We start from the raw sequence: 17,358 nt of genomic DNA, 5'->3' as shown, positions 1-17,358 counted from the left end.
TTCCTCTTTTGAAATTCAAATTTATTTTTAATATAAAAATTAGATTTTGATAACTACCTTACGAATTAATTTAAAATAAACCAATCTCTTCCTCATTTTCCCTAATGGATTCAAATTAGCTATTTGTTTTGATTTGATTTAACCACTTTTCGAAAATTTTGAATTAATCAATATTTAATTTGTTTATCACCATTTAGATTTTAATTTATAATACATCTTTAGATTTTATATTATATTATATTATATTTTTTATTATTCTAAATTCAGATTAATTTTTTTTATTTTAATTAGGATTTTACGGAATATTTTATACATATTATCATCTAATAAACGGTATATTTCATTTAAATTTGATCATTTTTTTGTATTTTTTAATTACTTTTATTCATTATCATCTTATTATATTATTATATCATTACTTTGTCTTTTTTACAAACAAATAAGTATTCATTCTTGCAATCTTGCTGTTTTTGCTATGCCTCTACAATGAGTTAGACTTGTAATTGTTGAAGCTTATGAAAACGGAATTATGAATACAATATAATTGTAAATAAACGAACCCCCCTGATTTTTCTTCTCGAATTATATTTGAATTTATATTTTATTATCAAATTAGATTTTATCTAACTACTTATCGATTTTTTTAAAAATCAGAATAAATAAAAAACTTTCTATTTTTTCTCTCCAATTTATATTTGAATTTGCTTTTATTATCAAATTTGATTATATCCAACTAACTTTTGATTTGTTTATATGTTTGTTACAAACTCAATTGTAACTAAATATTTTTTTTTAATGTTTTCAACTTTTCATATACAAACATGTAAAAACGACTTGTTGAACCTAAAAAGAAACATATAAATGAGAATTAAATTTTAAATGTTTGAAACATATGAATGTGTATATATATATATTTCAGTTTATTATTATTGTTAATATTAATATTAATAATAATAATATTATTAGTATTTTTATTCTTATTCTTATTATCATAATTATTATTATTTAATAAAAGAAGATAACAAAAAACCCTAAATCTCACCTTCTTCATTTTCTTCGTTTAGCCGCCTCTAAAATCTCATTTTCTCAACTCTTTCTTGATTTCCATCATGTTGGCTAATGAAACTCTTTCTTGAATTCCATTAGTTTTTAATGACCACCTTCACCATGTTGCTGACATTTTTTCGCTTGCACACATGTTTTTTGCTTTTGTTTATACTCTGAACATCATATGAGACTCTGGTTTGGTGTCAAACACAATCATACTTTCAATGGTCACATCGTTCCTTCACATATTCACTTGCCAACAACAACTTTACTAAATCCTAAATTAACTATGCTATTTATCACCTTGGAGGAAATCCATTGTTGTATACATCTATAAGTTTCTAATGACCCCCAAGGACCATATTGAATGATTTTTAATTTTGCTTCTTTAATGTTTGGATACTATGTATTTGTGGTTCTAGAATGTCTAGGTAGGGTGTATTTGTGGTATTCGTATTTGTTTTTGAAGGTGTATCTCTGCATTTTCATTTGTAGTTGTTTGAGGGTAGTTTTGTCATTTACTAATTAGTATTTTTTATTATATAAATTTGTTTTGCTATTTTTATAATTTTAAAACTTTTTTGCTATTTTTTCGAATGAAACCTTAAAATTTGTTGTTTCTCTTATCAACCATTTTTTAGTTAAAAGTTAACTATGTATATATAATTGGGTTAAATCATCAAAATACCCTTGAGCTATGAGGTTGGTTTCAATTATTAATTTGAACTTTGAAAAATTTGGTTTTAACTCTTGAACTTTAAAGGCATAGTTGGGTGACCATTTAATATTTGCTTTTTGTTTTTGAAAATTAAACTTATAGATAGTACTTCCAACTCTTTTTTTTTTTTGTTATCTAGTTCTTACCAATGGTTTTATTTTGAAAACTAAAAAAAATTGCTTTTAAAAATTTGTTTTTGTTTTAGAATTTGATTAAGAATTCAACTATTGTAAATGTACATTATCCTAAAAAATAGAATGAAATAAACTTAATTTTGAAAAACAACAAATAAAAAACAGTTTTATCAATTTTCCTAAAAAATAGGATGAAATTATTGGAACTACCCTTGAACTATGAGGGTTTTTTTTTTTAATTCATGGGTGAAAATTTTGTGTTGAATAAATCTATACGAAGTTGTGTCTCTATTTTCAATGTAACTGTTTACATTTGGTTCATACAAATTTTTCTATCTATAATTAATAACAAAATCCTAATTCCTACAATAAGTTCAAATATCAAAGGTTAAAAAAAAAAAAAAAATGAAAGCTAAAGAAGGTTTGTTGTGTTGTTGGTGAATTTTGCGGCGACGAGCAGAGCGTGGCAAGAATACCAAAAAGCGAGTGAAGTTGAAATTGGAATCGAAATTTGACCCAATTCTCCCGAATTCATCCCCACAGTTCACCATCGGCGAGTGAGTTTCAAACCCTAATTCCCCAATTGAAGAACCACTCGCGCAATTCCTCCACTCGCTGCTTGTTGTGTATGCGCGCCTCTACACTTTCTTCCCTTCCCGGATTCTCATGAAAAACATTCTTCTTCAGGTTCTCTCTCTCCACTTCTCACCCCAATCTCTTCTTGTCACTTTTATTCGATTCTATTGCTGTTTTGATAGTGTTTTCTCTTGGGATTTTCCATTTTACATGCTTATTTCGTTGCTTTGACAGTGTCGATGGAGAATTGTTTCTCTATCTGTAGTGTACTTGATTAGATTTGGGAAATCTGCAATTCTACTCTTGCTTCTTCTCCCCCTCCTCCTGATTTTAGTTAATTCGATATGGGTTTTTCTTTGTCCCCCTTTTTCTGTATGTTTGGTCTCTCAATCAGTGTTGAGAGGTTGGGTCGTTATAATACTCTTGACTTCTTGAATTGGGATTCTGTCGATAATCACTTCTAGAGTTTTGTTTCTTATTTGGTACGATGTCTCTGGTGCTTGTAGTCGGTGTGAAAGTTGACGCTTTAGTTGTGTAAAGTGGGAACCTTTTAACTCATTAAAGGTTAAAAGAGAAACGAGTTCTGTATTCTCTAGCACTTCTTTTACTTTCCTTTCGTCAAAGGATTTCTGAAACAGAAAATTGCAGTTTTTAATATCAGCCGTGGTGTAGATTATGTGCAATGCAACTTATATATGTAGCTGAATATTTTAAAATATTTGATGCCTCGTATTTGTAAGCGATTGAGTTGAGTTACTTGAAAAGTTTCCATCGCGTTTGTTTACTGGGCCAGCTGTTTTTTTGATGTCTTCGATCATGTGAATGTTGGCATTTAATTATTGTCCATGATTTTAAAAATGCAAGCTTTAACAAACATATATTGGTAATCTTCGTAGTAATGGATTTGAAAGTTTATTGGATAATGCCTTGAGGTTTATGTCAGGTGAAGTGAGAGTGCGATCCCTCTATCATTTCAGGCTTATGAAAATGACCAGCGGGGAAATTCAGTCAAAGCAAAAGATTGTAAATTATGCGATGATGAAAAGGAATGAATTATGTGGCAGCATCTAGGTCGAAATGTGAAGACTCTACTTTTTTCTGCTGAAAAATGGTTGACGTTGTGGCTGAAATGCAAGATAGGGATGGTGGAATTGTTAGGTTACCTAAGAAGGACATCTTGTTTGAAGGGGATATAGATTTTGAGCCACACAGTGGAATTGAATTTGAATCCCATGAAGCCGCATACACATTTTATCAAGAATATGCCAAATCAATGGGATTCACCACATCAATTAAGAATAGTCGACGTTCAAAGAAATCAAAAGAATTTATTGATGCAAAATTTGCATGTTCCAGATATGGAGTCACTCCTGAATCTGAGAGTGGAAATAGCCGAAGGCCGAGTGTGAAAAAGACTGACTGTAAAGCCAGCATGCATGTGAAGAGAAGGCAAGATGGAAGATGGATTATTCATGAATTCATAAAAGATCACAATCACGAGCTTTTACCTGCTCTTGCATACCATTTTCGTATCCATAGGAATGTAAAACTGGCTGAGAAGAATAACATAGACATTTTGCATGCTGTCAGTGAAAGAACACGGAGGATGTATGTTGAGATGTCGAAAAAATGCGGTGGGTACAGAAATTTCAGTTTCCCACAGATTGACACGACTTATCAGTTTGAAAAAGGCCGGTATTTAGCTCTTGATGAGGGGGATGCCCAAATATTGCTCGAATACTTTAAACGTATCCAAAAGGAGAATCCCTACTTTTTCTATGCTATAGACTTAAATGAAGAGCAGCGTCTGAGAAACTTGTTTTGGGTTGATGCCAAAAGTAGAAACGACTATGTTAGTTTCACTGATGTTGTTTCTTTTGATATCTCATACATTAAAACCAATGATAAGCTTCCCTTTGCTCCTTTCATTGGGGCGAACCATCATGCGCAGTCAATGGTGCTTGGTTGTGCACTGGCTGCAGATTGGACTAAACCAACATTTACCTGGTTGATGAAGACATGGCTCGGAGCAATGGGCGGGAAAGCTCCAAAAGTTATTATTACTGATCAAGACAAAGCCTTGAAATTAGCAATTGAAGAAGTGTTCCCAAATACCCGCCATTGCTTTGCTCTTTGGCATATATTGGAAAAGATACCTGAAACTCTTGCTCATGTAATCAAACGACACGAAAACTTCTTGACAAAATTTAATAAATGCATTTTTAAGTCATGGTCTGATGAGCAGTTTGATATGAGATGGTGGAAAATGGTTACTAGATTTGAACTTCAAGATAATGAATGGATTCAATCATTGTATGATGATCGTAAAAAATGGGTACCAACTTATATGGAGGACATCTTCTTGGCTGGAATGTCAACTGCTCAGCGTTCTGATAGTATGAATGCTTTCTTTGACAAGTACATTCACAAGAAAATTACGCTGAAAGAGTTTTTGAGACAGTATGGAATCATTTTGCAAAATAGGTATGAAGAGGAAGCAATAGCAGATTTTGATACATTGCATAAACAGCCAGCCTTAAAATCTCCTTCTCCCTGGGAGAAACAAATGTCTACAATTTACACACACACAATATTTAAGAAATTCCAAATTGAAGTTTTGGGTGTAGTTGGCTGTCGTATGAGAAATGAAATTGAAGATGGTACCATTACTACATTCAGAGTTCAGGACTGTGAGAAAGATGAACATTTTTTAGTAAGGTGGCATAAATTGAACTCTGAAGTTTCTTGTTTCTGCCGTTTGTTTGAATATAAAGGTTTTCTTTGTAGACACGCATTGATTGTGTTGCAAATGCTTGATTTTCGGAGCATCCCATCTCAATATATTTTAAAGAGGTGGACAAAAGATGCAAAGAGTAGGCAACCAATTACTGAAGGAACAGAATTTAGACAGAACAGAGTACAACGTTACAATGATTTATGTAAGAAGGCAATTGAATTGAGTGAAGAAGGATCACATTCTGAGGAGTGTTATAATATTGCCATCCGTACATTAGTAGAAGCTCTAAAGAACTGTGTTAATATTAACAACTCAAAGAGCGCTCCAGCAGAATCTAGCGTTCATGCCCATGGTCTACGTGAGGAAGAGGAGAATCAAGGAAGCATAACTGCTAAAGCAAACAAGAAGAAGAGTACAAACAGAAAACGAAAGGTTGGTTTCCACTCAGCATTTAATAAGCTTTTATAATTAAGTGGTTAAGTCAAACAGTCACGTTTTTTGTTTGCAAAAGCTATTTGAAGAAAAACTTTTGATTCAAGATTTCCTTTGCAGGTACAAACAGAAACAGATATGATACTTGTTGAAGCACAAGACAACTTGCAGCAGATGGTTGAACCTCCTTACTATGTATTTCGTTAGCAATTTGCATTTTTCATCATAGTCAAAGATTTTATTCTTATTTGGACTTTCTACTTGCAGGATGGTTTAACCTCAGATAGTATGACCCTGAGCGGATATTATGGAACACAACAGAATGTTCAAGGCTTGGTAGGATATATTATTAGCTTATGAGTGGATAAGAGATTAACTGGAATTGTTACCAGTGACTTCATAGATGCGATTGTTAAGCTACTGCTGATTGCAGGTGCAGTTGAACTTGATGGAGCCTCCCCATGATGCGACGTATTATGTCAGTCAACAAAGCATTCAAGGGCTGGTTAGTCTGCTATGGTTCGATAGCATATTCAATGATTATTAAGATTGTTTAATTCCTTCTGATTCAAATTCAATTTATTCCTTTCGCAGGGCCAGTTAAATACAATTGCAGCCAATCATGATGGATTTTTCGGGGTGCAGCATAATAGCATTCATACACTGGTATTTGACATTATTCCTATGGATATGCTTGGTGAACATTTTCTCCAACCAATACCTCCTTTTTTTTTATTTTTTTTTTTATATATATATATTTATTTATCATGTATATATATATACACACACACACGTATACAAATTTTGTTTTAATTTCTTTCCTGGTTGTGTTTGCATACAGGTGGACTATCGGCCAGCGACAAGTTATAGTTATAGTTTACAGGTTTATTTAACATTTCCATGTATTTGAGAAAGATCTTTCTGGTTTCTGAATAGTAGCGTGCTGCAGTCTTTTGTTGGTGGTTTCACTATTCTTGACCGAATAATTGCAGGAGGAGCAGCATTTGAGATCTGCCCAGCTTCATGGCAGTACTTCAAGACATACTTGATGAAGAAACAGACAGCTTTCCATGGTTAGTTGAGTTGTACAAAGTATATAGTGGCTGTACTTTTTTCGTACAACGTAATATCATACCTGAGCTTCTTTCCCTTTTTTAGATCAGAGATAGAAAAAGAAGTTATGCATATTTATAAGTTAGCTACTTTGTTATTTAGGCTGTCCAAGAAACAGTTCCCATGAAAGAGGAAGGGGAAACAATTTAGGCTGTATAGTTGTAGCAGAAATCTGTTGTAACTTGTAAGAAAGGCAAATTCTGCTCTTGTATATGATTACAATTGCTTGTTAAAGCAATATTGATACTAGTCTCACAAAAGTGATTTTGTTTTGAAAGACCCTGCTGTTTTTGCAAGGCTGAGTTCCCATTATAATTTTTAGAACCTAGCCATGCTTTCTGACTAACTAAAGTTTGAGTCTACACTTTCATTTTTCATGTCAATGCTAGTTCCCCCTTTCACACTCTTACTCCTATAAACTTGGCTATGTAAAGTGCTTGTCAATGTGCTCCTCCAGGCTTTAATGAGGTACCAACTTTTTTACAAATTTTCTAATACACATTCTCGCACAGCGTGAATTAGATTAATGAACTGACAATGCAGCTAGAGAATGTCAAGTTTCTCATCAGAAATTGATTTCAGTTTCATGAATATTGTTGGTGGTAATTGTTTTGCTGTAATGTCTCCAAAAAGGCCTCCAATCCTTGAATTTCAACTAGTTCTTCTCAATTACCCACAAATTCTATCCTCCCACCTTCTGAATATGTCCAGTATCTCATTCTCCATTCGATTATTCTTTCGAGTTTTAAATAACTTCTTCCTCTAGCCAAATTCAACCAAATCCTTCTGTAATTTTTAAACCAACTAAATCCTTCTTTAATTTTAAGTTTTTAAGTATGTTAATTAGTATTTTTTCTTAGTGAATTATATTTTTATGTTAAATTTAAATGTTGTCTAAAAAAATATTTAATATCAATATATACACATGTATTCTATTAATTTTTTTTTTTTTTTTTTTTTTTTTTATCCCCAACGTGTATGTCCTACTTTTCTAGAAATTGACATGTCGTTGTAATGTGTCATACACGTATTTCACATTTGACATCCATACCTGTATGTTAGGAATCCTTGCACCTGCAAATAGAAAAACTCTCAACAATACTCCCAAAAACAAAGTAATGCTCCGGATGATTTATTTATAAACTTCTAGGGAAAATTACAAGAGAAATACCAAATAACTAGAAAAGAAAACAAGAAGAAAACTAACCACCAACACTTTCTAGAGGACTGGAAATCCTCTTCCACAAGCCAAGCTTGATCAGGCACAAAAATGCCTAATCCCTTACCTCAGCAGTAACCCCTCCTTAAACCCCATGCAGCCCTCTTGGTCCCCACTTTTCTAACAAACTCCATAATACTCCTTAGTCCCCATTTCCTCCATAATTTCTTTTTACACCTGCGTTTATAAGTGTGTATAACCGAAGGCCTCACAATACCCCCGGTTTTCTAGTCACCTAGTCCTCAAGCTGAAATCGATGATATTTGTTGCTTCATATTTTCCATTCCTTCCCATGTCGCGTCACTTTCTGGATAGTTTTATTTTACCAGCCATTCTTCCCTCATCATTTCAAAATTCCAATAGACACCCCTGATCGCTTTCGGAGATAACTGTAATTCAAAACCATGAAATAGACTCGGGGCTTGATTTTGCACGAGTTGTCTTGCCGCTGCATTTTTTAAGCTGTGAGAAATGGAAAACGTCATGAACCCTTGCATCGGCTAGTAGTTCCAATCGATATGCCACTTCTCCAATCCTTTCCAAAATTCGATAAGATCCATAGAACCTTATAGGCAAGTGTGCGTTGCCTATAAGGGCGTAGCTTGAGAAAAACTAATTCCCCAATTTCATATTGAACTTGCCTCCTATGTTGATTGGTGTAGTGTTTCATCCTCTCTTGTGCTAACATCAGATGCTCCTTCAATGCAACCCAGACCCTGTCCCGCTCGATCAATTGTTGCTCTAGAGTATCGTTCGTCATCTTCCAATTGCCATAAGAAATCAAGGGTGGAATTGGCCTCCCAAAAACCACTGAGTAGGGGGTGGTGTTAATGAATGAGTTAACTATTAATGAGTGGAAGATCTTAAGTACTCTAATTTTGTTAATTAAAAGGAAATAGGCATGCATGTTCATAACACCAAATTAAGGTAAGAAAATACAACCTTTGTAGCCGAAGCTCCTCCTTGGTTATGATTAATTTTTTTCAGGATCAGTTCATAGACCACCACGAGAGTCTTCCCGACTATTCTTCTCCTTAGAACGGGATGGTGGGATCCAGTGAATGACAAAATTTGGAGAGAAATTGAACAAGGGTTTGAGAGAGAATCAGGGTTAGGGTTCTTCAAAATCTAAAAAATTTTCACTTTTGCCCAGTGTTATTGAGGCGACTTCGGACGCACGCTTGAGGCGAGAGGTGAGGCGATCGGAGCCCTTTGTGCCTCATTGCCATTCAAGGAGGTGCTTGCCTTGCCGCGCTTGACAGCGCCAGGGTAAAATTCTTCTTTCTTCTTCTTCTTCTCTTTTTTTTTTTTAATTTTTTTTTTAAATTATAAATGTAAGCCCATGTAAAAGAGGCCCACCAAATTCATGCAACCTAATATTAAAATATACAGCCAGCTATACACGGAAAAGCAAAAATCAATATAGAAAACCGTGATTGTCTGTTCCTATTCTCCACGTTTGGGTTAATTTTTTTATCTTCCAAGTTTGAAGTTCTCCTTCTTTTAATATTTTGAGATTCTTAAAAAAAAAAAAAAAAGAAGACATTTTCTACAACTTTTTCCATTCAAGTTCTTTGGCTGCAATTTTGAAGGGTAGAAAAAGCAATAAAAAATATTAGTTTTTTTTTCTCTCTTCATTGTAATCTTCTCGACAAATTCTGAGTGGTTTCATTTAAAAAAAAAAAGCAAAGACTTTTTAGTTATTTTTTCCCCCTATTGTAGTGTAGATGTTGTCTTCAACTTCTGTTGGTTTATATAAAAAGGAAGTGTTTTTATTCAATTTTCATTCAACTTCTTTAGCATTATCTTCATTGTTTTCTTAAAAAGGTTGATTTTTTTTTTTTTAATTATTTTTGTTTTTCAGCGTACTAGTTGTTTTTCACATTCAAGTTTTTTTTTCTCAGACTTTCGGTATGCTGTTTTGTATGCTTTTTCTTTTTTGTTTTTCATATTCAACTTTCTTTTTTTTTTTCAACTTGTTTTTTTTCGATTTTTCAGTATACTACTTATTGTTTTTCATATTCAACTTGTTTTTAAAAAGATTACTTTTTGAAAAAAAATAGTTTTTTTTTTCTTTTTTCGGTATACTTTTTAAGTTTTTATTCAATTTTGAGTGGAAGCATTTCTAAACTAATTTTTTTTTTAATAAAATTTTTTGGTTTATTTTCATTGTTTTATAATAGGATGGGAGAAGAAGAGTAGTTAAGTATACTGTTTTTCATATTCAACTTTATTTTTGAAAAAGATTATTATTATTATTTTTTTTCATATTTAAATTTCTTTTGAAAAAGATTATTTTTTTTCAATATACTTTTTTTTCTAACTTTTTTTTTTTCTGATTTTTTTATTTTCATTTTTTCAGTATACTACTTGTTTTTCATATTCAACTTGTTTTTAAAAAGATTAGTTTTTTTTTTTTTTTTTTTGTTTTTTTGGTATACTTTTTAAGTTTTTATTCAATTTTGAGTGGAAACATTTCTAAAATAGGCTTCTTCCTTTTCTTTTCTTTTTTTTTTTTTGTTTTTTTGTTTTTTTGGTTTATTTTCATTGTTTTATAATAGGATGGGAGAAGGAGAGCAAAACATGTAAATGTATGTTTTGTGAAAAAATCACAAAGGGTGACATTTGTCGGGCAATACAACACTTAGTGGATGGAAACCGAAATGTTAAAGCATGCTTGAAGTGCCCTACCAATGTAAGAGAGGAATTGAAAGAGTACCAAATGAAGACAAAAGCAAAGAGAGAGGAAAGCAATGCCCTCCCCAACTATGGTGGTGCTTATGATTTGAATATAATTGATGGAGATGAGATGGGATGGAAGTTGGTGGATGTGGATCAAGTATCGGAACATCTAAAAAACGAGCAATTCAATCACAATCACAACCGCAAGCACATCCACCACGAACTAAAGGAGCAATGGATAAATTTGTATATCCAAATCCAGCCAAGGTAGTTGATGAGCGGAATAGATTAAAGAAGCTGAAGCAATCAACCATCACTGAAAAATACAACAAAGAAGGGAGAGATACTACTGTTCAATTTATCATGCGTTGGATTTATCAAGCAGGTATTCCCTTGAATACAATTCGGTCGAAAAGTTTTCAAATAATGATTGAAGCCATAGGACAATTTGGACTTGGGTTGATACCTCCTTCTTATTATGAGGCTAGAGTGACATGCTTAAAAAAAGAAAGTAGAACATACAAAAAATTTAATGAGCAACCATGAGGTTGAATGGAAAAAAATGGTTGTTCTTTGATGTCTAATGGATGGACTGATAGAAGAGCTAGAACCTTGATAAATTTTTTAGTGCATTTTGCTGCGGGGACATTGTTTTTGGAATCGATTGATGCATCTTCATGCATCAAAACTGGAGAAAAGGTATTTGAACTCTTGGACAACATGGTGGAAAAGACAGGAGAAGAGAATATTGTCCAAGTTGTGACTGATAATGCCTCGAACTATGTCTTATCTGGCAAATATTTGGAAGCTAAGCAGCCACATTTATATTGGACATCATGTGCTGCCCACTGTCTAGATTTGATATTAGAGGACATTGGAAAGATCGATCAGATCAAAAGGTGCCTTAAAAGGGCTGTAGCACTAAGTGGTTTTATTTATAATCACTTGTACGTACTTAACATGATGAGGGAGTTTACCAATCAATATGAATTGGTGAGATCGGCGGTTACACGTTTTGTAACATCATTTTTGACCCTCGCAAGTATCCATAGGAATAAAGCAAACTTGAGAAAGATGTTTATTTCTGAGAAATGGACGACTTCCAAATGGGCAAAAGATCCAAAGGGAAAGAGAGCAGCCGACACTGTTTTGGTGCCATCCTTTTGGAACTCAGTGGTCTACACTTTAAAGGCATTCAGACCATTAGTTTGAGTACTTAGACTTGTTGATGGTGATAAACTTGCAATGGGATATATCTATGAGGCGATGGATAGGGCAAAAGAGGCCATTAAGAGTGGGTTTAATGATAATGAGATGAAGTACAAAGCCAATTTGGGAGACCATTGATAGAAGATGGGTTGTCAACTTCATCAACCATTACATGCTGCTGGATATTATTTGAATCCATCACTTTTCTATGACCACAAGGATAGAATTACTCAAGATGTTGAAGTCATGAGTTGTCTTCTTAAAGTTGTACAAAGATTGATACCATCTACTAGTGATCAAAATTGATGCACAGTGGAATTAGAGTTATATTTTGAAACTAAAGGCATGTTCGACATTGACTTAGCAATCAACACAAGAAAAGTTAAAACGCCAGGTAAGGACTCACATTCCTTACTACATTAATAATTTATGTGTATATAAGTATGTTATTTCTTCTAAATCATGTCAAATGTGTGAACAACATCATGGTGGGCTCTTTAGGGTGGTAGTTCTCCAGTTTTGCAAAAGTTAACCATGAGAGTCCTTAATCTGACGTGCAACGCTTCTGGGTGTGAGTGTAATTAGAGTGTTTTTGAACATGTAAGTGATCATTTTGTTTCCTACATTATTAATTTAAAATTTAAAACAAACTTCTAATTCCATATTGGTTAATAATTTGTAGATTCATACGAAAAAGAGGAACTTGTTGGACTAGAAGCGCCTAAATGATCTCGTCTATATAAAGTATAATCAAGCACTTAAAGAGCGCTTTGATTTAAATGATCAACTCGATCCAGTCTCCTTAGATCACATAGATGAGAGTAATGAATGGTTGGTCGGAACATTGGATGAAGAAAATAATGAAGTTGAAGTTGACAATGAGCTAGTTTTTGATGACGACGACCTCACATGGGGAGATGTAGCTCTTGCTAGTGGCGTTACAGAACCCATCACGTACACTAGATCAAAAGGAAAGTCAGCTGCCTCTACTTCCACTTTTTGAGTTCAAAAGCAAATACCAACTATACAAGTGTTTAGTGATGAAGATGAGGACGATGATGAAGAGGAATTAGACATTGAGGAGGACAATGGCCAATAGGGAGCAATGGATGAAATCTTAGATTTAGATGAGGATGATGTTGAATTTGATGTTTGATCGTGTCTTGAACTTTTACTTTTAGAGTTTTGTTCATTTTTATTTATTAGATTACTATTATTAATCTTTGAGGTTTTGATATTTATATATAAACTTATGTTCTTCTTCTACATATATTATATATTTATTTATTTATTAATTGCGCCTTGCTTCACTCGGGCGTTGCCTTTTTTTTGCCTCTCGCCTTTAGGCGATCAAGGGACTTGACGCCTTGAGGTGCGCCTTGCGCTTTGAAAACACTGCTTTTGCCAAGCAGAATTGAACTTCATAGAACCATTCTATTTATAAGCAAAATCATGCAAATTTGAGTTAAGAAAAATTTGATACTCAAAATTTCATCAACTTTAAGTGGGATTAGTATCTTCAGGTGGGATGAACACCTAGCAATAATATTTTAATTTAAATCCACAAAAATATGATTTTTCCACTTAGTCAATTTTGGATTTTTCCACTAAGTTGGTCGAAGGGTCAAACTTTGACTCTCAAATTCCGCAATCAACATTTTTACTTTTTGATTCTCAAAGTCTAGTTAACATTTTGACTTTATCTCAATTTTGACTTAGTAAAAAAATTTGACTTTCAATCCAATTATGACTTAGTCAATAATTTTGACTTTCAGTCCAATTTTGATCTCTTCAATTTTTAAAATTAATTTAAACAATTAATTAAGCAATTTAATTAATTAAAACCACATTAATCCCAATCAATCTTGATCGACCGATTTTGAATCCTTACTTAGAAAATTCTGATATTCAAATCTATTTAGATATCATTTTCTCTCTCTATATGTTTAATTCATAATTAAACATTAGGTTAAATATATCATAAATATTTAACATTTTACTCCAAAAATTGAATTCGAAAACTTCGAACTCGTTCGTCATGTTGTTCTAAGGTTTAGTCTGATATGAGCTAGTAGGGGGACCTCATAGATCTAGGTCATCACTTTGAAATAGTTAGTCTTAAACAGTAAACAACGTTATAAAGTAAGAGTGACTTATTTTTTGGTCCGATTTTATACAAACTCTTTACACATAACGCCCAACTCGCATGTCTCCACATGAACGATTCAGGATCACATCGTTCTTACTAGATAAAAAGCAGACTGCATCCAATAGTATCCCCAGGATAAAATACCCAGCCTTATCCATATACTATAGACCGTTTTGGTTATCTACTTGAACTTGATCCACTCTTATGTCTTCACATAAAGTCTAAATACTCATGTTATAGCTATGAATCTTAGTTTATTGGATTCGGTTTTTTTTTTTTTTAAATGAAATGAGCTATTTATACATTGAATAAACCTCAATAACATCTTTATTGATAACAAAACAAGTTTATTGTTTACAAACCACGAGTTTTAGAACATAAAACCCAACAGTTAATGGAAGCATGAAATGTGGTATTATACTAGTATTTAGCCCATGGAATGGACTTGAACCACTGCTTCGGCTGCTCGTAAACAATGAAGATAAGTCTCCATGCATTGATTAACTTGTTCGATTTGGCCATCTGTTTGGGGATGAAAGGCCGTGCTCCTTTTAAATGCCACTTCATTCACATCACAAAGCTCCACCCAAAAACTACTCATGAAGATCTTGTCTCGATTTGATACAATTGACCTTTGGGAACCCATGATGGCAAACAACTTCCCAAACAAAGACCTCGACCACCTTCTTTGTGGTATACGAATGACTAAGTGGACAAAATGGGCATACTTACTCAACCTATCGACCACTATAATTTGTGAATCCTTCCTGTGTGACTTAGGCAATCCCTCCACGAAGTCCATGGATATGTACTCCCATACTCGATTTGGTATAGATAATGGTTGGAGCAATCCTACAGAAATCATACATTTTGCAACATGTTTTTTTGACATCCTCCTTCGTTCCTTTCCAATATAACTCCCTTAATATCCGTTTATAAGTGCGTAGGTAGCCTGAGTGACCTCCTAATATGGAGTCATGAAAGTTTGACAACAGGGGGGGTATGAAAGTTGAACTCTGGATAACACCAACCTTCCTTTGTACAGTAGAAGCCTCTGTGCTAAGGAGAATTTCTTGTCGCTTACCAGATCCTCTTCTAGCCTTTTACGGATTTGCTGTAACTCTTCGTCAGCTTCAACCTCTTGTTGCATTATTTGCACATCAATCAATGAAGGAGTTGCTAATGCCATCATGTTCTGTGGGAGGTGGTATTCGGGATAATGCATCAATGACATTATTATTTAAGCCTAGTTGATAAAGAATCTCGAAATCGTATCCCAGCAACTTGGTCAACCACCTATGAAATTGGGTCGAACCTCTCTCTGCTCCAATAAGAAATTGAGGGCTTTTAGATTAGAAATCACTGCAAATTTACACCCTAATAGGTAAGATCTCCACTTTTAGACTGATAAGACCATTGCCATAACCTCCTGTTCATAAATGGACTTCCCTTGAGCTCGTGCTGACTGTGCTTGGCTAAAGTATGCAATCAGTCGCTGCACTTGCATAAGCACAACCCCCAATCCTACTCTCGAGGCATTTGTCTCTATGAAAAAAGGCAATTTAAAATTTGAGAGGGCTAGCAGGGGTAGGCTTACCATGGCTTGTTTGAGTGCATCGAATGCCATGGTGGCTTCCTCGTTCCACTTGCAGGCATCCTTTTGTAGTGGTTTGGTCAATGGAGTTGCCATTGTTCTGTATTCTTTCATGAATCACTGATAATACCCAGTGAGCCCCAAAAACCCACGTAACTCTGTCACATTCATTGGAACTGGCCATTGTAACATGACTTTTATCTTGTCACCATCGACTTCTACCCCTTTCACTGACACCCAATGTCCGAGATATTGAATTCTCCGCTGACCAAAGATGCATTTCTTCCGGTTGGCAAACAGCTGATTATCTTATAATACATTCATTACTATTCCCAAATGTTTAGTATGTGTATCCTCATCAGGACTATAAACTAGAATATTATTAAAAAGAAACTAATATGCACCTCCGTAGAAATGGTCTGAATATTTGGTTCATCAAGGATTGGAAGGTAGTTGGTGTATTAGTCAGTCCCAAGGGCATAACTAGGAATTCATAATGGCCTTTTTGAGTACAAAAAGCAATTTTCTCCACTTCAGGTTCGTGCATCCATATTTGATGATATCTCGACGTGAGGTCCAGTTTGGAGAATATCACTAAGCCATGGAGTTCATCCAGGAACTCCTCAGTCATTGGAATCAGGAATTTATTACCCACGGTAGCTTGATTGAGTCGTCGATAATCTACACAGGAACGCCATCCTCCATCTTCTTTTTCACCAGAAGAATAAAGCTTGAGTAAAGGATGTGGCTCGATCGAATGATCCCTACTGTTAGCATTTCGTTCATTAGTTTTTCTATCTCATCCTTCTGAGCGAAACTGTACCTATACGGTCGTACATTCACCGGAGCTTCCCTTACTTTGGTTAGTATACGGTGATCCACCCCTTGTTTAGGTGGAAGAGAAGGAGCCTCGAAAATATCCCTAAATCCTACCAACAAGTCCTGTATGTTGTGGGGTATCTTAACTTCCTTTTCGGTTTCAGACTCATCGCTCAGTTCATCTGTCGACCCCGATTCCAACTGGTGGAATTCCACCAGAAATTCCAAATTTTCGTCATTCCAAGTATGAGTCAAGGATTTTAGAGATACCTCTATGGCTATTAATGATGGGTCTTCTTTCAACACGATTTTCTGTTGCCTTGTTGTAAATGTATCGTCAAGGTTGGCCATTGGACCTCCATATATCCCATATTGCATAACCAAATCATCCCAAGGATGATATCCAACCTTCCTAACTCCAAAGGCAAAAAATCGTCCGTAACCATTAGTTTGGGTAGAACGACGACCACTGCCTTACATACCCCCTTCCTCCTAGGGTTGGCAAAATTCCCTACGGGGTCCCTCCGCCCCAATCGGGACGGGTAATCCCCGGTTTGACCAGGGATGAGGTAAAACCGGGGAAATTTTTTGGGGCCCATTCGAGGATGGTATCCCCGCCCCAACTCCGACCCCAACCCCGATTGATCCCCGACCCAGATTTGATATATTCATATTTTTAATATTTTATAAATATATATTTATAATATATAAAATAAATTATTTATATGTATGTTTATACTGTATAGACTTATAGTATTGTGAGTCAAATATTGAATATCTAAATTCTAAATCTAAGCCCAAAAGTCAAGTCCAAACTTAAAAAATAAAAAACCCCCTAAATTTTGAAAACACAAACACTGCGTTTAATGCATTGGGTGAGTGTGACTGCATCTGCCATCTTCCAGACCAGTGTGTGGAGTGTCCGTCTG

At 34.4% G+C, this 17,358-nt stretch overlaps 1 protein-coding gene, 1 long non-coding RNA gene and 1 pseudogene across 15 annotated transcripts; 2 read left to right on the top strand and 1 right to left on the bottom strand.

Annotated features, from left to right (window-relative positions):
* Positions 1-2,264: 2,264 nt before the first annotated feature.
* Positions 2,265-7,034, top strand: FAR1 (FRS (FAR1 Related Sequences) transcription factor family). Of its 13 annotated transcripts, none has more exons than XR_016532336.1 (9): positions 2,265-2,586; positions 3,419-5,644; positions 5,765-5,821; positions 5,912-5,980; positions 6,078-6,149; positions 6,239-6,341; positions 6,486-6,527; positions 6,637-6,717; positions 6,860-7,034. XR_016532336.1 is itself a non-coding variant. In XM_090318113.1 (9 exons), exons 2-8 carry the CDS (start codon positions 3,584-3,586, stop codon positions 6,691-6,693), a joined length of 2,430 nt encoding a protein of 809 aa, XP_090174239.1. In that variant the 5' UTR covers positions 2,265-2,586; positions 3,419-3,583; the 3' UTR covers positions 6,694-6,717; positions 6,860-7,034. The 13 variants fall into 13 exon arrangements, 11 of the variants coding, with proteins under 11 accessions (XP_090174239.1, XP_038881055.1, XP_090174262.1 ...); XM_090318113.1 differs by having other exon boundaries at positions 6,239-6,310; XM_090318114.1 differs by having other exon boundaries at positions 2,270-2,586; positions 3,453-5,644; positions 6,239-6,310.
* An 834-nt stretch (positions 7,035-7,868) lies between these two features.
* LOC150038764 (uncharacterized) lies at positions 7,869-9,276 on the bottom strand. The gene is made up of 2 exons (XR_016532322.1): positions 8,919-9,276; positions 7,869-8,786 (listed from the first exon to the last, which is right to left on the bottom strand). It is a non-coding gene; the product is annotated as an uncharacterized LOC150038764 (long non-coding RNA).
* A 1,263-nt stretch (positions 9,277-10,539) lies between these two features.
* LOC150038763 (uncharacterized) lies at positions 10,540-13,022 on the top strand (annotated as a pseudogene). The gene is made up of 2 exons (XR_016525370.1): positions 10,540-12,467; positions 12,550-13,022. The product of XR_016525370.1 is annotated as an uncharacterized LOC150038763 (transcript).
* Positions 13,023-17,358: the final 4,336 nt, after the last annotated feature.

Source organism: Benincasa hispida, chromosome 1 (genome assembly GCF_027475165.1).
Source record: "Benincasa hispida cultivar pf3 chromosome 1, pf3_genome.v1.1, whole genome shotgun sequence".
In the NCBI taxonomy this organism is placed as follows: Eukaryota; Viridiplantae; Streptophyta; class Magnoliopsida; order Cucurbitales; family Cucurbitaceae; genus Benincasa; species Benincasa hispida.
The sequence above is the reverse complement of the archived record's forward strand: the minus strand, read 5'-3'. Positions and strand labels throughout refer to the sequence as shown.